General features: G+C 44.6%; 1 protein-coding gene, 1 long non-coding RNA gene and 1 pseudogene across 10 annotated transcripts in view; 1 reads left to right on the top strand and 2 right to left on the bottom strand.

Moving 5' to 3' along the window:
• PPP2R5C (protein phosphatase 2 regulatory subunit B'gamma) overlaps positions 1-23,852 on the top strand; it is a 131,796-nt gene that overhangs the window by 1,387 nt on the left and 106,557 nt on the right. For all 6 annotated transcript variants that reach the window (XM_033850604.2, XM_073800037.1, XM_033850607.2 and 3 more), the window contains one exon: positions 12,707-12,869. In XM_033850604.2, the coding sequence (XP_033706495.1) occupies positions 12,707-12,869 (163 nt within the window). The remainder of the gene's footprint in view (positions 1-12,706; positions 12,870-23,852) is intronic.
• The window catches only part of LOC109552952 (uncharacterized), a 32,467-nt gene continuing 12,829 nt past the window's right edge, over positions 4,215-23,852 (bottom strand). Inside the window, exons 2-6 of one of the 4 annotated variants that reach the window (XR_012329828.1) lie at positions 13,624-13,770; positions 11,249-11,497; positions 10,371-10,569; positions 5,227-6,197; positions 4,215-5,009 (exon numbers count right to left, since the gene is read on the bottom strand). This is a non-coding gene — a long non-coding RNA (uncharacterized lncRNA). Of the gene's footprint in view, positions 6,198-10,370; positions 10,570-11,248; positions 11,498-13,623; positions 13,771-23,852 lie in introns of all 4 variants that reach the window. The other 3 variants (XR_012329827.1, XR_012329825.1, XR_012329826.1) reach the window with 3 other exon arrangements.
• On the bottom strand, positions 7,339-9,618 carry LOC101327294 (ATP synthase F(0) complex subunit g, mitochondrial pseudogene; annotated as a pseudogene).

Raw genomic sequence — 23,852 nt, 5'->3', positions numbered from 1 at the left:
TAGTGTCTTTCATAATCCTCCATTTTAGTTATTTGGGTTTGTATTATTCGCCTTTGGGGAAATATAAATGTTTTAATGAAAGTTGTGCGTATCTGTGCTGCTAGTATTTGTAAGTTCATCCCCCACCCCCCAAATCTCAAATCTAGCAGCCCTCCTGTGGAGACTGGTTTCAGGGGCTCTCTCATACTGGAGTTGTTCAAGTTCCTATTAGTTTTCCCATCCTCCCACTTCCTTTACAAGGGGCCGGATCTGTCTCTCAGCAGCTCAGCCTCTTTCTCCTGTCACCCTTGCTTTCCTGGATGCAGTCTCTGCTGCTCGTGCCCTGTGCTTTTCTCTGTTGATGTCTGTTCCCCTTAGCCTCTTTCCCCAACAATGTTGGTATATTTTGGCTTATCTAGTTTTGCTATTTTTGTGCAATCTTCTATCATCTTTCACATTTTTTCCTTTGTAGTGGCCAATTCTGACCACTTTTGCTTCTTGCCTTTGGGCTCATTGAGGAAACAGCTGGGATGCTCCATGAGGATTGTGTCTACCTGGTGGGATTGGGCTTTGATAGCATTTGCAGAGCCAGCACTTGGCTTTGCCTTTTCTTCCTTGTGACTAGTTGTTGAACTGGAGGACCTTGGGCTACGGGTCTAGGAGCTGCATGGACCCAGGCAGAGCTAATAGGCCCTTTTGAATCACTGGTAGCAGAGAAGCTGCTTAATTTGGTGTCATAGTTCTCCAGAGCTGGATTGTTGAAGTCCTTCCTCTTATCACAGATGACAGTAATTTACAAGTGTCAGACCCTTTCCTATAAGCCAAATTAGAGTAGAGTTCAGTTCTGTCTGGCAGATAAGACCATTATCTGCAGTAGCCTTTTTTTCTTTTTTTTTTTTTAAGCCCCAGGTTATCTTTTCCTTATCATTTGGTACATTCTAAGCCTCCCTCCTCTTCAGGAGGTGGTTTATTCCAGCAAATCTGTTGCCCTCCCCAAAGCAAAAAACAGAAATCCGAAAGGTTCCTTAATTATCAATATTTTTGTGCCAGTCTTTCCCTGCCCTTTCTTTATAGCAGGCAGTCAAGCTTTACTGTGGCATTCTTGCATTTGACTTGATTACTTCCCTGTCACTCTTTTGACTAAATTGATTTAAATGAAATTTAGTTGCTGCGCAAGGGTGTATGCCTTTCCTTTTCCCTTTTTTGGTTTATTGATCTTGCATTAAAACTGCTTAGACTTCCTAGTGCTCCCCCGAACCTTTCTTGCTCACATACCTGTCTCTCACTGTTCGTGTCACACACACACAAATCAGCGTGTATGTTTCATTTATTCCTGTTTTAGTGGAAAGAACCTGGCTGTAAGGATGGGAAAATGTTAAGTTTGAATCTGAAGAAAACCTCTCAGTAACTCAAAGATACCAAAGCCAATGATAAGTAAAATGTGTGTTTAAGGTGGATTGGGTTCTTAGATGGTCAGTTGCTTAAGATTCTTGAGGTGTGGCCTGCAGTGTCTTGAGTGTGATGCCCCACTTGTCTTTTTGTATCTTTTCTAGCGCTACTGTCTAAGAGCTGGAGCTACAGAGCTTGAAATTACCACTGAAAAATACTGAAATGTTGGGCCCTTCACTACTTCCTCCTAAGGATCCCAGAGGCAACATATTAACATGACAGTTGGCAGATCACTGAGTATATTTCGCAGGCGCACAAATTGAGGCACTTCCGTTCCTTTGAACTTGGAGTTGACCATTGCTTTTCCATTGTCTCTCTCACTTCAGTGTTCCTCTCTGTTCTTCATTTCTAGTCCCACCCCCTTACCAAGTGTGATGGACTCACGCAGGTGAATTAGACCATTACACACACTCGCTTCCTCTCCTGTCTGCTGATACTACTCTGAACTCGAATATTTTAACCTGAACCGTTCACATACGTCTGCAGTTCCCACGCTGCTTTTCAAACCTTTCTGATGTCGCGTCACCTTCACAGTCAGCGTTGGTTCAGGTTACCCTGTGGACACCCCTCTGTTAGGACAGTTAGCACATCCAGGGCTGCCCAGCCCGAAAGGTGCAGAGTAGGTGCTCATCCGGGGCAGAGAAGTAATCCCAACAGAGAAAACGTTAAAGAACTTGGCCTGCGGTTGACTTAAATAATACACCCCTTCAAATGTGGGGAAGGTCCTTACACAGAAGTCCTGGCCGGTGGTAATCTGGCCTCAAGGAAAACAAAGGAGCAGGTGGCTAACATTGCAGACCACTTTGTGGTTAGAACAGGGGGACATTTGATGGCATGGGTTTTTAGCAAGAAGTCCTGCAGTAAAGGATAGAGTGCTTCAGCCAGGGGCTTAGTGAATAAAATGCTGACTCCTGATGGCCATAAACGATGGCACCTAACTTCTGTGGCCCTGTTTCCTCTTCCCTAAAACGACTTGGTGAGTTTCAGGTTTGGCCATTTTTAAGTTTATGGGATAGATTAGGCGTGACCTCTCTTGAAAGTTTTCCCTGCAAGATATCTGGCAGGATATGTCTTCCCATGTAACAGAATACCATTAAGAGTCGTAACTGCTGCTGCGCAACTTTTGTCTTTTGGTAGAAACTCCTATTCCTTGAACGATGTGTATTGGAACATCTTTCTTTGCTTTTTTTCTCTTTCCAATAGAATGTCTAATGTTTGATTTGCTTATCCATACGTGTCCTGGGAATCTGTTTCCGCCCAGTACATCCTGCTGGTTTATTTCATAAGACACTTTTAAGGAGTGAGGATGCAAATGGGCTCACAGGTAACTTGACCTTGGAAAACTGTGGAGATGGACAGAGGGAACTCATCTTTGAGCAGCTGTTCTCCGTACAACACTCAAGTCTGTAGAAACATAGCTAGGCTCATTGGATGCACACTTAGAATCCTAGTAAATTGCTCAGAGAGTCCTAAAGTCCATTTTAGGGGATCAGACCATGCAGCCGTGGGTTTTGATACCGTTATTTTAATTTGTGTACTGTGTCCGAAGTTACGTTTTAAAAAGTGTTCGCGCTTTTTGTAAAGTGATTCGTTGTAAGCACATTAAAGGTCGTTGTGTGTTGTTCTCCAGTTGTGTATCTTACTTATCCTGCTTCAGCTCAGTTTTGTTTGAAAGTCTCTACAGCAACTCTTATGTAATATCTGTTGCTGAAAGGAAAGCTGAACAATCCTCTCTCCAACTTGTTAGCTTATTTTGACCCCTTCCACCTTTAGTGATAACTTTGCTTTCTCTTTATGACCTATCCGTTTACATTCCCCTGGCCCCTTGCCCCCAGGGTTCCGGAGACAGGGAGCCAAGTCTTGCTGGGGTCTCATCGGTGTTGGTGGTGGAGTTGTGTCTTAGAAATTTAAACTGAAATTTTAGAAATATTTACTAATTCATCTAGTAATAACAGTAACACCCGTTACATGTTAATGGGAATAACGTTTTTATGAAAGACACCTTTCCATGAAACATTTTTTGACTCTCCAGTCATGTGACTCTGTAGCAGGCGTCTTAAGCTGAGTGAGTTGGAGGAGGACGAGGAAGTGGTTGTGTTGCTGTGTGGGTTTTCTGGGGAGGCGGCCGTGACTGTCCCCTCCCGAGAAGAGAGTCCCCGACTCCTGTCCCCAAACACCAAGAGCCTCTGTCTGGAGGCTGAATTCTGAGCTCAGGCTCTCACTGGGGGCCTCCCATGCCGCTTTTTCCATCGTTCTCTTCCCGACTTTTTCCAGTACAACCCTGAACTGGACTCCAGTGAAACACAGAGAGGACTCAAAGGAATAGTACTTTAAGAACTTTTGTGGTGGGACTTCCCTGGCGGTCCAGTGGTTCACTCTGCACTTCCACTGTGGGGGGTACAGGTTCGATCCTTGGTCGGGGAACTAATCCCACATGCCACGCAGCCAAAAAAAAAAAAAAACTTTTTTGAAATTCTTACGTAATTATTTTATAGGAAATGGGAGTTCCCTGCTTTTAATTGCCATTCTTCCAATCAGTCCGCATCATATTTGCTTAGAGCCACGGTGTTCAGGAAGGATGGCTCTGCAGAGAGGACAGTCCGCTGCTGACTGGAAGGACTTGGGGTCCGGAGGTGCCGTGAGCTCACTGTCCTCGGGGGAGTGAGGCTTCCCTGAGCCGCCCCCTCTTTGGCGCCCACTCCTGCCCTGCGCTACAAGCTGGACGCTTGGTAGGCCCTGAGTGTCTCCCACGGGTGACACCGCTGCCCTTGAGCGGCAGCCCACCCTCAGCACCATGGCCAGGTGTTCCCTGTGGGGCCGCCCTGTGGTCCTGTGCATGTTCCCCAGCATCCTTGGTCAGCCCCACTGGATGCCAGTAGCTCCCCGTCCCCTCCAGTGGTGACAACCAAAAGTGCCTCTCGACGTTGCCCAGTGTCTCCTGAAGGGCAAAATGGCCCCGTGTTGCAACCACTGCTCTAGAAAGATCCCTCCACAGAGCATGTGCATTTGCTTGCAAATCATGCCTGGCACGTGTTCGTGAGAAGAGCAGTGCTGCTGAAACAAAAGGGACATCAAAATTCATGAGGGTCCCAAAGAGCTCTGATCTAGGTGGGCTGTAGCTTTCAGGTGTTTTTCATATTAGAAACTAAAATTGAAAAATTTTAAATATGCATTAATTCATCTAATAACACACCCATTACATGTTAACATAAATAGAGTCTTTTTTTTTTTTTTCGGTACGCGCTCACTGCTGCGGCCTCTCCCGTCGCGGAGCACAGGCTCCGGACGCACAGGCCCAGCGGCCATGGCTCACGGGCCCAGCCGCTCCGCGGCATGTGGGATCCTCCCGGACCGGGGCAAGAACCCGCGTCCCCTGCATTGGCAGGCGGACTCTCAACCACTGCGCCACCAGGGAAGCCCTAGAGTCTTTTTATGAGAAAACTATTCACAAAAGTTCACGGAAAAAATGGCATTGCTCTATATTTTTGCAAATCTCTTTAATGTCTGGCTTAATAAAAGACAGCTGGCCTCTCAAGTCTGCGCCTGCATTCAGTCTGTTCTGATACCACATCTCTGGTAGCCTGTGAAAAATCAACATAACAAAGGTTATAAAGGCAAAGCGTGTCTTGGTGTTATCATAAAAATAGTAGATCCCAGAAGGGGCCTAAGGGACCCCACTTTGAGAACTGTTGTAGAATACTTTTTCCCATCCTCTTTCTTGCTTATCTGAATCCTTTCATCTTTTTAGCTCCAACTCAAGTTCATTTTTTCTAAAATTTAAAGGCAGGTTTTTCTCACCATCTTGGAGCGTATTTTTTCCATATTTTCAGTTTGAATAGCAGTCATTTGCTGCACCAACTATTTATTATGTATAGTGCCTTGGACAACTTTTATTTCCCTGTGAGAGAGAGAGAAAGGTTTGTTTTGAGCGTCTCTCGTCCTGTGCAAGCACTGGTAAGATGAAGAGTATGCTATTGTCCTTACTCGTGAAGCACTGTTTTCTGTTACTTGTGAAGTGTCACATCTGTTGAGCTTGGACATTCAGGAGACTTGGGAGTAACTTGCCCGCCCCCGCAGTCAGTCACACGTGCAGCCGCTGAATAGATGGGACAAGATGGAGCACATTCTTGTAAAGAGGCACCTGGAGCTTTGAGTGTGGAACTCAGATGTCTGAAAGCATCTAAGCAAACACAGGATCGCCATTAAATTGTGGAGTTCCTGAGTGCGTGTTGGATGTGGCGTGTGTGTAGCAGGTAAGCTGGCAGATAAGATCAGTCAGCCTCCCTGTCCCTCTTAAATAAAAGCTCCGTTACATGATGTGTAATTCTAGAAAGAGTCCTTCAAGCGACTTACGTGAAATCATGTAAAGTGTTCCAGTTCGTGGAAGCAGCTCCGAGCGAATGCAAGCCTTGAGCCCTGCCCCACAGTGGTGGCGAGGTTTCCACCTGCGTGTGGGGAGCTGGGAGAGTCAGTCTGCACCAGCATGTCATGGGGACATTTTCCTAAGTCACAGGGAAAATTCCTCTGACAGATCGCAACTCGAGAAAGTCTTCAGTGTTTCCTTGAATGTTGGGCACCTGCCCAGGTCAGGGAGTGATGCCATCTGGTTTGGCCCAGCATTTTGGTAACAGCCTTGCGTCTTGCTGTCAGTCTGTCATGTGGAGCGGAGACTCCCCGGGCCGTGCTTCTCCCTCAGGTTTGAGAACAGCTGATGCTGGGAAGGGCTGCTTCCCAGACGCCGGCGACAGTGTCATCTTCGTCTTCTCCACCTGGGGGAGTGAGAGAACCGGCCTAGAAATTTAACTCTCCAAGGGTGGGAGGAAGAAAATCTTTGTTAGTTGGAAGACTGTGCGTTTTCCTTTATCATAAGTGTTTTTTAAACATGAACTTGAGCATGGCTCTAAAGGGGCGTTAGCTCCAACCTAAAGCTGGTTTTGCGCAGTGGGTACCTGGTGGCTCTGAAGTGCTGGACCTGTGCTATCCAAGAGGTTAGTTAGCCTTTAGCCACACGTGGCTGTCTAAGTTAATGAAAAATACATTAGATTGAGAAATTCAGTTCCTTGGTCACACTAGCCACATTTCAAGTGCCCAGTGGCCACACGTGGCCAATGGCTTCCCTGCTGGACAGTAGATAGGGAGCATTTCCCACTTCACAGAAAGTTCTACTGGACACAGCTGCCTTAGACCCTAGCAGTAGCTTCCAAAATAACTCTAATGTGAACGCACTGAACTTAACTTTGTTAACTATCGCTCTTCTTAATATGAAATATCAAATTTAAGATTTAATTTAAGAGAAAAGACATAAATTGGCAAAAGAGAAGGAAATGGGTAAAATAGGGGAAAGAAACAGGTGAGAAGGGGCTTTGGTGGTGAGGTGGGAAGGAGGCCCTGCTTACCACTTGGTCCAGGACCCGCCTACGTTCTAAAGACCCCACCGGAAACACAGAGGAGGCCACGCCAGTCCCCACAGGAGTGGACCCAGAGAGGCCCCAGGGAGACAGCCACCTTGTCTGCTTCTCGTCTTCGTCTTTCTTTTTAGACATCTGTCTTTACGGCGGCGGCGGGGTGCGGGGGTCAGAACACACATGGTTTAAAAAAGAAAGTAGTGCGAAGTCTGTACTTTCCCATTTCACTTGATCCACTCTGAGCCCTGCATCACAGAGCAAACCTCTCTGGACTGTTCTGGTTTGCTCCGGATCGCACCGGAAGCAGTACGGTGTGGTCAGAGGGAGAGGATGGGCTCTGTAGTGGGAGGGAACATTCTCTCTCCCAGAGTCATCTTCCTCCCTTCATCTGGCCTTTCTCCTTCTCCCTCCCTCCCTCCCTCCCTCCCTCCCTTCCTTCCTTCCTTCCTTTCTTTCTTTCCTCCCTCCCTCCCTGACTTCATTCCCTCCCTCCTTCCTTCCTTCCTTTTTTTTTTTTTTGACACATTGCCTTATTTTATTCAAAAAACAGTCTGCTCATACATGGTCCAAGAACACCGAAATAATAAAGCAAATATAATCACATGTGAAAGATTGGTCTTCAAACATCATAGCCAATGATGCCACACATGCCTGTGATCTCTCCGGCATGAAACCACGTCCACACCTCAGTGGCCACCAAACCATTCAGCAGAGCTTCCTTAACTGTGAGCTGTTTGAAGCTACCGGTTTGAGCACCACTGACAATTTTTTTCAAGCTCTGAATAGCTGTAGGGATCTCAGCAGGGGTTGGAGGGACCAGCTCAACCTTGGCATAGTGCCAAAGTATGGCCAATTGAGGCTTCAAGTAAGTCACAGCAGTGTCAATCTGCGCTGGGGCCTTCTCCGCGAGGTTATGGACAAACTGGGCTGTGGTTCTAGGACAGAAAGTCCGTCGCCCCGACTGGCCAGTTGAATGGTCATTCTCTTTCACGTTGCAGGCTTCCCTTCAGTAGATTCACTCACTCATAGTCATCCAGCAGGTACGTTCTGAGGTCGTACTATGTGCTGAGCGCCATCGCAGGTGCTGGGGATTCAGCACGGGACACAGCAGGGCCCCTGCCCTCAAGCAGTTTGCTTTCGGTGAGTGCTGTGTGCACTCGTGTTTCCAACTTCTCCACATCCTCCCTAACACTTGTTTTCCTTTTTCTCTTTTTTTTAAAATTATAGCCACCCTAGTGGGTGTGAAGTGTTATGCCATCGTGGTTTTCATTTGCATTTTGCCTAATGGCTAAAGATCTTGAGCATCTTTTCATGTGCTTATTGGCCATTTGTATATCTTCAGAGAAACGTCTGTTCAAGTTCTTTGCCAGGTTTTTTTTTCCCCGGATGCACTGGGTCTTTGGTGCTGCGCACGGGCTTTCTCTAGTTGTGGCAAGTGGGGGCTACACTTCGTTGCAGTGCATGGGCTTCTCATTGCAGTGGCTTCTCTTGTTGCGGAGCATGGGCTCTAGGCGCGCGGGCTTCAGTAGTTGTGGCCCGCCGGCTCTAGAGCGCAGGCTCAGTAGTTGTGGCACACAGGCTTAGTTGCTCCACGGCATGTGGGATCTTCCCGCACCAGGGCTCAAACCTGTGTACCCTGCATTGGCAGGCGGATTCTTAACCACTGCGCCACCAGGAAAGCCCCCTTTGCCAGTTTTTTAAATGGGTGTTTGTCTTTCTGTTGTTGGAGTTCTTAACGCAGGCATACCTTGTTTTATTGCACTTCACTTTGTTGTACTTTGCAGATACTGTTGTTTTTATAAATTGAAGGTTTGTGACAACCCTGTGCTGTCAGATGATGGTTGGCATTTTTTAGCAATAAAGTATTTTTAATTAAGGTGTGTACATTGTTTTAGACGTAATGCTATTGCACACTTAATAGACTACAGTATAGTGTAAACATGACTTTTATATGCCCTAGGAAACCAAATGCTTCACGTGACTGCTTCATTGTGATGTTTGCTTTATTGCCGTGGTCTGGAGCAGGACCTGGAATTCCTCCAGTATCTCTGATATTGCCTGTACATTCTGGGTACTAGACCCTTATTACAAAAGTCACAGATATTTTCTCCCATTCCATGGATTGTCTTTTCACTTTCTTAATAAAAAGTGTCTTTTTGTGTGTGTGTGTGTGTGTGTGTCTTTGATGCACAAAAGTTTTAAATTTGTATTAAGTCCAATTTATGTTTTTTCTTTTGTTGCTTGTGGTTCTGGCGTTATATCTAAGAACCGACTGTCAAATCCAAGGTCATGAAGATTTACCTCTGTATTCTCTTAAGAGTTTTATGGTTTTAGCTCTTAAATTTAGGTCGTGAATATGACTGGTCATTGATCTGTTTTGAGTTAATTTTTGTTTATAATTTTTGTTTATGTGTGAGGTAGGGATTCCCCCCCCCCATTTCATTCTTTTGCACGTGGTTACCCAGCTGTCCCAGCGTCATTGGTTGAAGAGACTGTTCTTTTCCCACTGAGTGGTCTTGGCTCTTAATTCTGTTCCATCCATCTATCTGCATGTCTGTCCTTACGCCAGTACCACACTGCTTTGATGGAAAGGCGTGCCGCTATGGGGTTTCAGCTACTGGTTAGTGTGATACAGATAAAGCAGCCGTGGAGGGAGCGGGAGATGCGTTGAGTTCCGACTCCTCGCCTCGTTCGTGTGGAATCGCCACCTGGGCGCCGCAGCCCCTTCACAGTTGGGCTTATTTCTAGTTGTTTTCCCTGCCACATCGGTGACTCGTCCCACCATCCGCCATCTGCGGGAGCCCGGGTTCCCAGAGACAACCCCCGCCCACGCGCCTCTGCTTCCGGGTCTTGACTTCCTGTCTAGACAACCAGAAAAGCCTTCTTGTGGGCCCTTCGGCTTCCACACCTGAGCCTGAGGGCCTTTTAAAAAGGGAAAGCTTTTTGTGTCATCGCCCAGCCCGAACGCTCTCCATGGCTTCCAGCTCCTTCAGATAAAGGGGGGGGCTCCTTAGACTGGGCGCCTGGGGCCGCGTCGGCCTCGGCCTCGCGCCGGCTGCACGCGGGCTCTTAGTGCCGCGCGCGCACGCACGCACACGCACATACACGTGCGCGCGCGCGCACACCCACACGTAGAGCTCCTCCCCTTCGGGTCTTCGCACGTCCTCAGAGCAACCCTCAGACCTCGCAGGCGCCTCAGCTACGGGTCCCTGTGCGGGGGCGTCCCCTCGGGGTTGGCAGAGGGACGGAGTTACAGCCGAGGGGGCCAGGAGCGACGCCTGGGCAGCGGGGAGGGCCTCGCCAGGACCTGAGCGTGGAGACCGGGCCGCCAGGCCCAGCCCGAGCAGGGAGGTGGTGACCGCGGTTGCGGGAGTTTGGAGACAGCCCTTAAGCTGGAGGGGGTGATGGAGCCAGGTTTTCTTTGCTAGACACTCACTCTGCCCGTCCCGTCCCGAGGAGAGCGCTCTGGAGGGAGGCCAGAGGGAGAGGCGGCAGGTGTTCCGGTAACTGTGTTGTCCCGGACGTTGGAAGCCTTACCTCAGCGTGCGCCCTGTGGTGGCTGTCGATACCCCTGGCCTCGGTCTGCTCCGTGTATTGGCCGGATCACCCAGTCCTAGTGCAAAAAGCTCCGTTCGGTAAGACGCACAGTCCACTCTCCTGTCTGGGTAGGAGCAGCGGTGTTGTTTTTGCTCATGTCTGTACCCAGCTGTTTGTCACGGTCATTATGTGTATAGCACTGGGTTCGGCATTACAGGAGAATAAAAAGGAAACGGACTTTAGTGTGCAGGACGTGTGTGTCTGTAACAACATTGGAAACGAGTACGTCTCCTAGGAGGGGCTGTTTGAGACTGTGGAGTAACCGCTAGGGCTTTCTGGGGGCATCTAGAGAAAGCTGTGCAGGATGGTTTTAACTTGGGGAATTCCATGGAGCAGGAGAGTTATGGACGGTGTTTGTAAGGAAGAAAGACCCATGCTTTCATGATTAGGTGGAAAGAACGACAGACATCGTGGTCAGAGCCCAAGGAAGCACATTTCGAGGAAGGAACTGTTGGCTGTAGGAGAAAAGGGAACCCAGGCCCTGGCTCACGGTTCAGAGTTCTGTTTGGCGTGGCAGTATGGCTTCTTGGAAAAGTCTTTCCAAATATCCTTGAGCACCTTATTAAAAAATAAAGCAGCTCTCACTTCTTAGTAAAAATCCCATTCAAGGATGAGAGCATATAGTTGGGGGCTCAAGTCAGTGTGTCTCTTTGGCGCTCTGTAATCGGAAGGGGATTGGCAGGGTCGTGTTTCTAAGACGAGTTTGATGGGCTTTTTAAAAGAGCCTGTGTGCACATACAGAGTCCATCCTTGAGCAGACAGGAGGGTGTGGGAGGAGGGAGTGTGTTGCACAAAGAATCTTGACAGCGGACACTCACCTCTGTGGCTGTCAGCCGTCACTGCTGGGGCCGAGCACAGCCAAGCTCCACAGGGCTCCTGGGCAAGCTCGACCCGTTAGCCTGCACGGATGACAGGGGACCCCTGGCTCTGCTGCGTGTGCCCTCACACTCATCCACCGCCTCTGCTTGAGTGCTGGCAATGCTCCTCACCTTGCATGTCAACTGCACGTCGTGGGACAGCCTAGTTGTCACGGAGCAGGCTGGAGATGAGCACACAGAATCTGGAGCCTGGAGACGAATGCAAGGAAAGGCTAGAAACAAGGGCATTTCCTGTTGCTCAAGAGGAAAGCGCCTTTCGGTAGCCTTTACTGGTTTTTGAGGGCTGAATGTGAGCAAACAGGGAAAGCTGTCATTTATAAGGTATTCAACTATACTAGTTTCTTGTCGGTGCTGTACAAATGACCACAAGCTTAATGGCTTAAAAGAACACAAGCTCATTATCTTAGAGTTCTGGAGGTCAGAAGTCTGAAATGGGCTGAAATTAAGGTGTCAGCCTGGCCAGTCCTTTCTGGAGGCTCTAGAGGAGAATCGTTTCCTGGGCTTTTCCAGCTTCTAGAGGCCACCTGCACTCCTTGGCTCAGGGCCCCTTCCTCTGTCATCAAAGCCAGCAGCGTAGCATCTTCCATCCTCTGACCTCTGCTTCGTGGCCTCCTTGCCTTCTCTTGTCTCGCAAAGACCTGTGTGATTACGTGGGGCCCTTCCTGATGACCCAGGATCATCTGCCATCCCAGGATCCTTAACATCATCACACCTGCCAAGTCCCTTTTGCCAAGTAAGGAAACATATTCATAGGACCCAGGAATTAGAATGTGAACATCTTTGGAGGGTCACTATCATCAACCTATAAGGAAGAAGTTTGAGAGAAGATATGGGAAATTAGGTATATCTGTGAAGTCTCTTGAAATGTAGCATTGGTAGGGGTGGGATGTAGCCTCAAACTCCAGCAACTATAAGGGCTTGAGTTGTTTACAGTAGCGTGAAGGAGACTATCCCAGAGCAAAACTTGCATTTTTAAAAATTTTTATTTATTTTATTTATTTATTTATTTATGGCTGCGTTGGGTCTTCGTTGCTGCGTGCGAGCTTTCTTTAGTTACGGCGAGCGGGGGCTGCTCTTCGTTGCGGTACTCGGGCTTCTCATTGCGGTGGCTTCTCTTGTTGCGGAGCATGGGCTCTAGGCGCGCGGGCTTTCAGTGGTTGTGGCACATGGGCTCCGTAGTCGTGGCTCGTGGGCTTAGTTGCTCTGCGGCATGTGGGATCTTCCTGGACCAGGGCTGGAATCCGTGTACCCTGCGTTGGCAGGCGGACTCTGAACCACAGTGCCACCAGGGAAGTCCAAAACTTGCATTTTTATGTGTATTTTTTGCCTGTGCTAATTGTGCTATAAAATACAACCATTTGACGTACTCATTTGTTTTTGTTTTCATTTTGGAAACAGATTCCCAGCAGGAAAAACAGCCTTGTTGCTGCCCCGTCTGCAGTATCTAGTAAAGTAAAAGTGCCAGCCCCTCAGCCCGTAGTGACGAAAGACAAACGGCAAAATTCTTCCAGGTTTAGCGCCAGCAATAATAGAGAACTTCAAAAACTACCATCTTTAAAAGGTAATTTTTATTATTCGTCTTTCAAAAGTTAAAAGTTTCCCCATTTAGGGGGAAAGAGTAACCTTTTGATAGTTTGCTAGTTTCTTGTACCTTTGCTGTGTTTAAATTCTGTAGGGTTATTTTTTCTTTATTCAGTTTTTTTAGATTGAATGTCACTAACTTAACCAACTAATATTTCAAATTCCAGAGCCATTTAAGATAAAAATGTAATCATGAGTACATTACAGGTACAAAACACTTAAAAAAAACACACACACGCAGTGGAAAGACTTTAAATCTTTTCCTGTTAATTGTAATTAAGCTAGCCAATTTTCTTTTACGTAATTCTCCTCTTTCATTTGTCTTAGAGCTCCAGAAATTCAGAAAGGAGTAACTACAAGTAGAGTAATTGTAAAAACTGTGGTAGAAGCTCCTCATTATTCTGGTGTTGGGGAAGTGAGGGCTGTAACGATAGTCCCCTATGGACTTGCTCCTTGTGAGTCATTTGGGGAGTACCTCTACCCAGGGTTTCCTACTTGAGACTAGTCAGGGAACAGTGCTCTTTGCTTCAAACGTCCCCCCAAACAGCACAGCCACCCCTTTCCGTCTGAGGGTGTTCAACCCCTAAAAGTGCTCCTCTAGGAGATCTTGAAGTACATAAAACCTTATTGCGGAAATAGGGTAAGGGCCCCAAAGTCAAATGTGAACCTCTGAACACTTTCACGTTTACTAAAATATAAGCCTAGTGTAATGAAACATCAGACAATTTTCATACCTTAAATTCATAGCGGTGGGTCTTCTGCAGTCAATTTTCATCACGTATGAAATTGGAGCAGGAAGCTTGTCATCTCTACAGGTGTATTCCAGCGCCTTCCGCACTGCAGGGCAGAGAGCCAGAGCTCAGTGCAGGTGTCCGGGATTGCTGGACAGGGGGAGGGGTAGATGGAGAGAGGAAGAGGTGGAGGGATGGAGTAGTGGATAGAGGGAGGGATTTATGGATTCACGGATGCATTTCTGGCCCCTCACTTGCTAGGAATCCAGGCTCTCCTCTCGCTGCATTTTACAGAGCTTGTATCTGGCGTATATTTGGTTTAGCTTTGTAGTAGATGGCATGCATATAGGTCATTTTTGAGGAGTCTCCCCTCCCAGATAGTCCATACCTTTCTGATGCTGTTCATTCATTCATCAGATACTGTGTGGAACACCTGGAAACCGGCCCTGCTCTCGGTTCGGGGGGACCAAGAGCCTGCTCTGCTGGGGCCAGCACCCTCGCCCACTGGCCTGCTGTCACCCCTCCCCAGTGCCCTGAGGAGGCCCAGCCGCAGCACTCAAATGTCTGCGGTGGAAAAGGCTTCCCATAGCTATTGCTGAGCCTCCAGGGTCCAGGCCCTGTCCCTAGTGCCCATCAGGGATGTGCTCTGCCAGGCAGAGCCTGTACTTACACTGTGCCCGGAAGGAGCACACCCACATATCCAGAATTTCCCACTGGTCAAGGCGTGCCCCTCACTGGCCTTGTCTGGTGCATCTCTATGCATGTTAACGTGATTTTGTCTGGCTCAGACAAGAAAGGAACTGATTGGAATTACATTAAAGGTATATTAACTGGGGGAAGATTCATGTTTTTATGATACTCTTTTTCCATCTAGGAACCTGGTGCATCACCTCCATTTTTCGGGTCTTGTTTTCTGACTTTTTAGAAGGTTTTATGATCTTCTTGGGATTCTTTACCTTTGCATTAAATTTATTCCTAAGTGCTTTATAGTTTTTGTCACTCTTGTGATGGGGTTATATTTTTTTCATTTATACTTCTAGTTAGTTCTTACCAATCTAATGACATGCTGTTGGTTTTTTAAATATTTTCTTATTCTGTCACCTTATCAAATTTTCTTATTGATCTTAGTAATTTTTTACTAGCATCTGCACATATAGTCTTGTCATTTGTAACTAGATACTTTTCTCTCTCTTCCAATATTTATACCAACACATACTGGTGGTTTTAATTTTATTATGCCGTTAGCTAGGACCAGTAACACAGAGATAACAGAGGTGAGAGCAGGCCTCCCTGTTACCTCCCATTTTGGTGAAAGGCTTCCGCGTTTCCTCGTTTCATGTGAAAATGGCCCTTGGTTTCTGGTGAATCGCCTTCACCCAGCCTGCTCCTGCTCCATGGTTCACATTTGCATGGCTCTTACCAGCACCACCCTGGCTGGTTGGTCTTCAGCTAGCACTGCTGCTGAATTTTATCAGGTGCCGTATGGTTTTTCTCCTTAAGATGTTAATTTAATAATTGCTGTGTTGATAGATTTTCTGGTTTTGAGCTATTCTTGCATTACTGAGATAAACCTCAATGTTGTCGCAGTATGTTATAACTTTTCTACGTGCTGGGTTCAGTTTATTAATTTTCGTTAATCTGCTTTCATATCTACTGTGTGAAGCTGGGCCAGAGTTTTCTTCCTTTTTTGTACTACTGTATTTTGTCAGATCTAAAATGTGTTGATCCTGGCACTTCGTGATCGTTCCTGAGGATGGTCTGTCCGTTTTTATGCCACTCTCTCATGCTGCCATCCGATGACAGGGATTGTAAAATGCACCCGATTTTAGCAAAAACCAAATGTGGAATAACAGATGCATCTTACAGTACATGACATAGGGTGAAAAGGTTGCTTTAGAACTCAGCTGGGCCTAGTGCTTTGCTCAGTGATAAATCTGCAGATTCCTTCCACGTTAGGTCAGTTTAGAGTAGGTCACGTATTGAGTGGTACATTGTGTTCTTTAATGAATCTTTTAATTTCTTTTACCTCTGTGGTGGTGATGTCTCCTTATGAGTTCATTTATTCTTTTGATTATTTTGTTTTCAATATATTTCACTTCCACTTTTATCTTAATTACTTACCCTGTTTTGTTTTATTTTATTGTTTTCCTCATTTATTAAGTTAAATACACAGTTCACTTAAAGCCGTGTATTCCTCTGAGTATAACTTCAGCTCTATCCATAGATTTTCTTTTCTTTTTTTTTTTCAAATCATAGCCTTTTTTTAAGAGTTTTATTGAGGCATAATTTACATACTGAAAAATTCACTAACTGTAATTGGAAATTTTGATTATTTCAGTAAACATGTAGAGTTGTGCAACCATTACCACAATACAGTTTTAGAATATTTCCATCACCCATCAAAAAAATCACCTTATGCCCATTTGCCATCAATCCCCACTCCTATCCCCAGCTCCAGGCAACCACTCATCTGTTTTCTGCCTCTAAATTTGCCTTTTCTGGACACTGCACATAAATGAAGTCGGCAATATGTACTCTTTTACATTTGACTCTTAATATAATGTGTTTGAGGTTCCTCTACTTTGAGTGGTTTCTTTCTAATGCTGAATAATATTCTCTATTATATGAATATCCTACATTTTATTTATCCATTCAACAATTGATGGATATTTGAGTTGTTTTTTTAGCTATTACGTATAACGCTGCTCTGAACATTTGAATACAAGTCTTTGTTTGAACATATATTTTCATCTTTCTTGGGTAGATACCCAGGAGGGGAACTGCTGGCTTGTGTGGTAAGTTTAGGTTTAGCTTTTTAAAAAAACTGCTGAACTGTCTTCCAGACCATTGTAAGTTCCCACCAGCAATGTATGGGGTTCCGATATACCCACATTCTTGCTAACACTTGTCATCGTCTGTCTTTTTGATTATAGTCTTTCTTATGGGTGTGTACTGGTATCTATCTCCTTATGGTTTTAATTTGCATTTCCCTACTGGCTACAGATATTAAGCATCTTTTCATGTACCTGTTAGCCATTTGTATACGTTGTGGGGGTTTTTTTGGCTGTGCTGCGTGGCGTGCGGGATCCAAGTTCCCCAGCCAGAGATCGAACCCGTGCCCCCTGCGGTGGAAGCGTGGAGTCTTAACCACTGGACCACCAGGGAAGTCCCTGTATATCTTTTTTGATGCAATGTCTATCAGATCTTTTGCCTGTTTTTAAATTGCCTATCTTCTTATTGCTGAATTATGCCAATTCTTTATGTAATCTGGATATGAGTCCTTTATCAGGTATATTATTTACAAATATTTTCTCCCAGTTTGTGTCTCGAATTTTTACACTCTTTAATAGCGTCTTTGAAGCCCCCAAATTTTTAATTTTGATGAGGTCCAATTTATTCCATTTTTCTTTTATAGATCTTGCTTTTGATGTTGTATCCAAGAACTCTTTGCCTAACTGAAGGTCACAAAGTTTTTTTTCCTGTGTTTTCTTCTAGAAGTTTTCTAGTTTTAGTTCTTATATTTAGGTCTGCGATCCATTTCAAGTTAATTTTTTGTGTAATGTGAGGTAGAAGTCTAAATTCATCTTTTTGCACATGAATATCCAGCTGTCCCAGCACCTTTTGTTGCAGAAGCTGTTTTTTCATGGAGTTGCCTTGGTATCCTTATCAAAAAACAATTGACCACAAATGCAAAGTTTAATTTCTGGACTCTCAGTGTTATCACATCAATCTATATGCCTGTTTTATGCCAGTACCACGCTATCTCATTGTGGTATCTCACTGTTGTTTCAATTTGCGCTTCTGTTATGAGGTCGGGGGCTTTTACAAATGTTTATTGGCCCTTTTCCATTGGACTGCCATTTTCTTAATTTTTTTTAAAGAGTTTTTATTCTGGATATGAACTCTCTGTTGGTTATATATGTGTTGCAAATACTTTGTTCCACTATAGTTTGGCTTTCATTTTAGCCATTCTGGTGAGCTGGTTTCAAAGTTAACTGATGATGAGTGAAGTTAAGCATCTCTTCGTAGGTTTATCGTCTGCTCAGATATATTATTTTGTGAAGTTCTGGTTTAAGTCTTTGGGCCCTTCTTTCTACTAGGTTGTAAGATTTTATAAAAAATAGATTTGTAGGAGTTCAGATGTAGGTCCTTTGTAGATATGGGAATTGCACATTTTCTTCTACTCTTGTGTCTTGAATTTTCACTCTCAAAGGTGTTAGCACTTTGAGAGTACTTTGATCTGTTTAATATATCTTTGCTTTCCACAGAGTAGTGAAGATGTTATCTTATGTCTGTTTTCCTAAAACTTTCTTTGACCTTTCGCACTGGACTGTACAGTCTATGTAGAGTTAAGTTTTGTTTCTGCTGTGATGCTAGAGGTCACAATTCCTTTCCTGTGTGGCTCTCCGTCTGGCACAGCACCCTTGTCGAAAAGGTCACCCTTCACTCACTGTGGTGTTATCTTTGTTGTAAATAAAGTACCATCACTGTGCGGACCCGTTTCTGGGCTCTGTTTTGTTCCCCTGGCTGCCTGAGCCATGTCGGGAGAACCACTGACACACCCTAGGAGGTCTTGGTATCTGGCAGTGTAAGTCCTTCAGCTTTTTCTTCAGAATTGCCTTGGCTCTTTTCATTTCTGTATAGGTTTTAGAATCAGTCATTTGTCCAAGAAGTCCTGCCTTTTAGTGGGGAATGGTATTTCAAGACCACAGTCTGGGTGCTAGGATTCTCGTTGCTATTGGAATGGTCACTGTTCACAGGACTTTGTAGTAGACCAAATTAGAAAATAGGGTTTCTTCAGGATATAGCACATCAGGAGTTCATACTGATACTTTCCGCTCAAATGCAGGTTTGCAGGCATTTATTTAACTTCTGTCTTAAGTACCAGATAATTATTCATTTACTTTGTCCCACATTATACACAGTGTATTTTCAGAAAAATGATACCAACATTGTGACCAGTGTGACGACTGAAAGGTTAAAATTTTTGCATCTTTTCATTTCCTTCCCCCTCCGCCTTTTTTATAGTTTAACTGCCTTCATTCTCAGAGCACATAGTCGTGACAAACTGTATTCTCTCCCTCCCGTCCCTGTTTACACTTGTTCTCCACGGGAATATACAGCGGGCGCTCACCTCCAGTCTCTGTGCTGATACCCCTCATTATTTTGGTGTGAAGCGTCCTCTCTAGGACACTTTTATTTCAGACTTCAAAGAATGTCTGGATAGAAAGTCCTCGGTTCATGTTTTCTTTTCATGAGTATCTTAAGGATGTTCCTCCACTTCCGTCTGTAATAAAGCATTGCTGTCAGACTCTGATGTCAGTTTAATTTTCCTTATCTTACAAGTTACTTGGTCTGTTTGCTTTGATGCCTAAACAGGTTTTTCTCTTCTTTAAAGTCCAGTAATTTCGGAATATATCATTCTGGGTCGACTTTCCCACATACGTGCTATGTTCTTTAAATGTGTACTACCAAATCTCTTTTTCTTGGATTATTATTTTGAGGATTTGTTCTGTTCCCTCACTTTCGTTTACTCCTGTGGAGACTCCTATTGTATAAATATTGAATCTTCTTTGCCTGTTTTTATGTTTGTTGTCTCCCTCTGGGTTTTTATCATTCCTTTTTGATTTAATTTTTTTCTCTTTTTCATGTACTATTCCCTGTAGGGCATTTTATGTTGTGCTTATTTGCTCTTGTATTCTTTTCAGTTAATCTTCATTTCCGAAATTATTTTTTCCGTTTTTTAATTCTTTACAGAGTTATTACCTATTCCTGAGTTTTTCTGTTAATATTCATGTAGTCCTTTGACATTACGCTATTCCTTTAATGTCTTTTGTCTCATCCTGAACTGTTAGGCTGTAGTTTTTAATGTCGTTGTGGGACGCCTCCCTGTCATCCTTTTACTGCTGCATAGGTGTCGTTTAGTTCCTTTTCGCTTTCTCCTTATGAGAACTCCGTGTAGGACTTGACTTTGATCCCTCCTCATGCTCGTGTGTGTGTGTGTGTGTGTGAAATTAGAGAAGAGGAGCTTGGGCTCTAGAGCTCTAGCTTCGGTTATTTTTGTGAAACTTTCTAAAATGTGGTGGCTTACCTCCTGAGTGCCCTGATTTGGTTCTCTTCCCCTGCTAATATTTGGACCTTCTTTTTCCATTTCCTCTCCTGCCCCTCTGCTGTTCAGTCTGGATTCTCTTCCCAGCAGTTTCTCACCAGTGTGACCTAGTTCTGGAAGAAAGCTACGGCTGCTGAATGTTGAGGGTTCCAAGGGCCCCTTCAGTCTTGGCTGCGGGCTCCTTGCCCTCATCCATTGTGGGGTACAGACCCCTTCTGCTTTCAGCCGCTGTTCTCAGGTGGGTTCACCGGGCTCTCTGGTTATCTCAGAGTTCTCAGCTCCAGAGGACGCCCATCGTTCCTCTCTGCCGTCTTCCCCCAGACACTGATAGCACACGAGCCTGTGGCTGCTGGTGGGCTCTCCTATATGCTCACGTGTCTGTGGGGACACATTTTCACCTAATTTTGTTGTAGATGTTGGCTGTGGGTATTTGATTTTGCCTGCTTGGTTGCACTGTATGATTTTATGCAAGAATTTGGGGTGGTTAAAAAAACTCTGCCACAATTTTTTCAAAATATCTAAAACTTGGAAGCAACCAGGATGTCCTTCAGTAGGTGAATGGATAAACAAACCATGATACATCCAAAATATGGCATATTATTCAGCAATAAAAAGAAATGAGCTACCGGGCCATGAAAAGACCTTAAATGCACATTACTAAATGAAAAAAGCCAATCTGAAAAGGCTGCATCCTGTATGATTCTAACTACATGACATTCTGGAAAAGGCAGTGGAGACAATAAAAAGATCAGTGGTTGCCAGTGGTTGGGAGAATGGGGGGATGAATAGACAGAGCACAGGAGATTTTTAGGACAGTGGAACTCGCCATATGTTACCGTAATGGTGAATGCACGGCATTTTACATTTGTCAAAACCCACAGAATGCACAAAGCGAACCGTAACGTAAACTGTGGTCTTTAGTTAATAGTAACGTATCAATATTGGCTCACCAGTTGTAAGAAATGTGCCACATTATTGCAAGATGTTAATAATAGGAGGAACTAGGGGAGGGTGGAGAGGGGTATGGGAACTCTGTACTTTACATTCAGCTTTTCTGTAAACCCAATAATTAAAGTCTATTAATTTTAAAAATGGCTGCCAGAGGCAGGGGGTGGGGAGGTAGGCGAAATGGCTGAAGGAAGTCAAATGGCACAGACTTGCAGTTAAAATAAGTAAGTCATGGGGACGTAATGCACAGCATGGTGACTATGGTTAATAATAATGTATTGAATATTTGAAAGCCGCTACGAGAGTAGATATTCAAAGTTCCCATCACAAGAAAAAAAAATGTTGTAACTGTGTATGGTGATGGATATTAACTGTTAACTAGACTTATTGTGGTGATCATTTTGCAGTATATACAAATATCAAATCATTATCTTGTACACCTGAAACTTATATAATGTTTTATGTCAATCGTACCTCAGAAAAGGAAGGCTGCCACTGCCATGTCTTCAGGCTCCTCCATCGTTGAGTGTCTGAATCCCAATCTTTTTAAGCCCTCCATACAGTATTACTGTTTTATTCTGTTGATGACCATTTAGATTTATCTACGTATTTATCATTTTATTCTTCATTCCTTTTTGCATCTCAGACTTTCCATCGGAGGTCAAAACCTTGTTTGAATACATCATTTAGAATTTTCTTTAATAAGAGTCTGCTGGTGGCAAACTGTTTATCTGGAAAATGTCTTCATTTGCCCTCATTCTTGAAAGATAATCACTGAATATCTAATCGTAGATTTTTGTGTTCCTTCAGTACATTGAAGATAAGTATTTCATTGCCTTTTGACTTGCATTAGTATTGAGAAGCCAAATTCATTCTTATTCTTTTTTTAAAAATTTATTTTAGTTATTTATTTTTGGCTGTGTTGGGTCTTCATTGCTGCGCACGGGCTTTCCTCTAGTTGCGGCGAGCTGGGGCTACACTTAGTTTGGTGCGCGGGCTTCTCGTTGCAGTGGCTTCTCTTGTTGCAGAGCACGGGCTCCAGGCACGTGGGCTGCAATAGTTGTGGCGCGCGGGCTCAGTAGTTGTGGCTCGCGGGCTCTAGAGCGCAGGCTCAGTAGTTGTGGCACACGGGCTTAGTTGCTCTGCAGCATGTGGGATCTTCCCGGACCAGGGCTTGAACCCGTGTCCTCTGCACTGGCAGGTGGATTCTTAACCACTGTGCCACCAGGGAAGTCCCCAAATTCATTCTTTTTGAAAGTATTGTTTGTAATTTCTGGCCACTTTTCTGATTTTGACTATGACATTGATTTTTTTCCAGTGATTCCATTGCCAGGGGTCCAAGTATAGATCTCTTTTTTATCAGTCTTTTTTGCCATTCACTTTGAGTCTGTGGATTGTTATATTTCCTCAGTTGTAGAAAGTTCTCAGCTATTATTTCTTCAGTTGTTATCTCTGTATTAGTTTCCTTTATTTTCCCCCTTTGGCTCTAATCAGATGTGTATTGGAATCTTTCGTTTGCTATCTTTAAGATTGTATTTTTCAACCTTTTTGTGACTTACCGTGCTATATTCTTTTTTTATTTTTTAACATCTTTTTTTTTTTCTTGGTTGCATTGGGTCTTCATTGCTGCAGGTGGGCTTTCTCTAGTTGCGGCGAGCAGAGGCTACTCTTCGTTGCAGTGCACGGGTTTCTCATTGCGGTGGCTTCTCATTGCGGAGCATGGGCTCTAGGTGCACGGGCTTCAGTAGTTGTGGCACGTGGGCTCAGTAGTTATGGCTTGTGGCCTCTAGAGCACAGGCTCAGTAGTCGTGGCACACAGGCTTAGTTGCTCTGTGACATGTGGGATCTTCCTGGAGCAGGGCTCGAACTCGTGTCCCCTGCATTGGCAGGCGGATTCTTAACCACTGCGCCACCAGGGAAGTCCCCTCTTTTTTTTTTACATCTTTATTGGAGTATAATCTCTTTACAATGTTGTGTTAGTTTCTGCTGTACAACAAAGTGACTCAGCTATATGTATACATATACCCCTATACCTCCTCCCTCTTGAACCTCCCTCCTACCCTCCCTATCCCACCCCTCTAGGTGGTCACAAAGCATCGAGCTGATCTCCCTGTGCTATGCAGCAGCTTCCCACTAGCCATCCATTTTACATTTGGTAGTGTGTATACATCAGTGCTACTCTCACTTCTTCCCAGCTTCCCCTTCCCCCCACCTCACGTCCTCAAGTCCGTTCTCTACATCTGTGTCTTTATTCCTGCCCTGCCACTAGGTTTAGCAGTGCCGTTGTTTTAGATTCCATATATATGCGTTAGCATACAGTATTTGTTTTTCTCTTTCTGACTTACTTCACTCTGTATGACAGACTCTAGGTCCATCCACCTCACTACACGTGCTGTATTCTTGATCAGAGTTTCACGTTATCCATGGTGAAGGACCAGTTTTCTTTTTAATTTTCAACCCACCATGGACTAGTACTTTCATAAAATAGAGTAAAAATAAGTTACTAGAAAAATGGAATATAAAATACAGCCACAAAGTTTTAAATTTCAGATATTCTTTTTTCATTTATGGAAGTTCTATTTTTAATCTGCTGTGTGACTTTTTAAAAGTATTTTCCTATTGCCTTGCAGAAACCATCAAATTTGTCATTTCTTTTAGTCAGCACAGCTGCTTTATAGTCTGTGTGAGATATTACCAACATCTGAAGTCCTTGTCACATTTTGCTCATGACGTCTTATTTCCTGTATACCTGACTCCCTTTTAGTGTATGCTGGTCACTGTACTCAAATGTCTGGAATAAATTGAAACCTAGGATAAAAGTGTCTTCTTCAGCAGGGATTTGTTTTTGCTTCTGCCAGACAGCTGGGGTCACTACCAGCCTGAGAGTGCCATCAACCGCAGCACTAGTGTGTGACTTGTTAAATTAGCCAAGATGATTGTCCTGTAAAGTGTCCCCCTTATTCCCTGTAGTTCCTGAAAATGGAAACCTTCTGTGGATAGAATATACCAGGGGTGGCGCTGTGTAACTCAGGAGACAGTTTCTTTATTGTGAGAGATGCATACTGTCTGATGACTAGCAAAAGTGATGCTAGATTTTACCGCTGTATTACAGTAAGGTGGTGACCGATTGATCTCTCCATTGTACAGTATTTCCCTTTGCAATTCAGAAGTACCA

This window comes from Tursiops truncatus, chromosome 2 (assembly GCF_011762595.2).
Source record: "Tursiops truncatus isolate mTurTru1 chromosome 2, mTurTru1.mat.Y, whole genome shotgun sequence".
Lineage (NCBI taxonomy): Eukaryota > Metazoa > Chordata > Mammalia > Artiodactyla > Delphinidae > Tursiops > Tursiops truncatus.
Note: the sequence above shows the minus strand (reverse complement) of the source record. Positions and strands in the feature narration are given on the sequence as shown.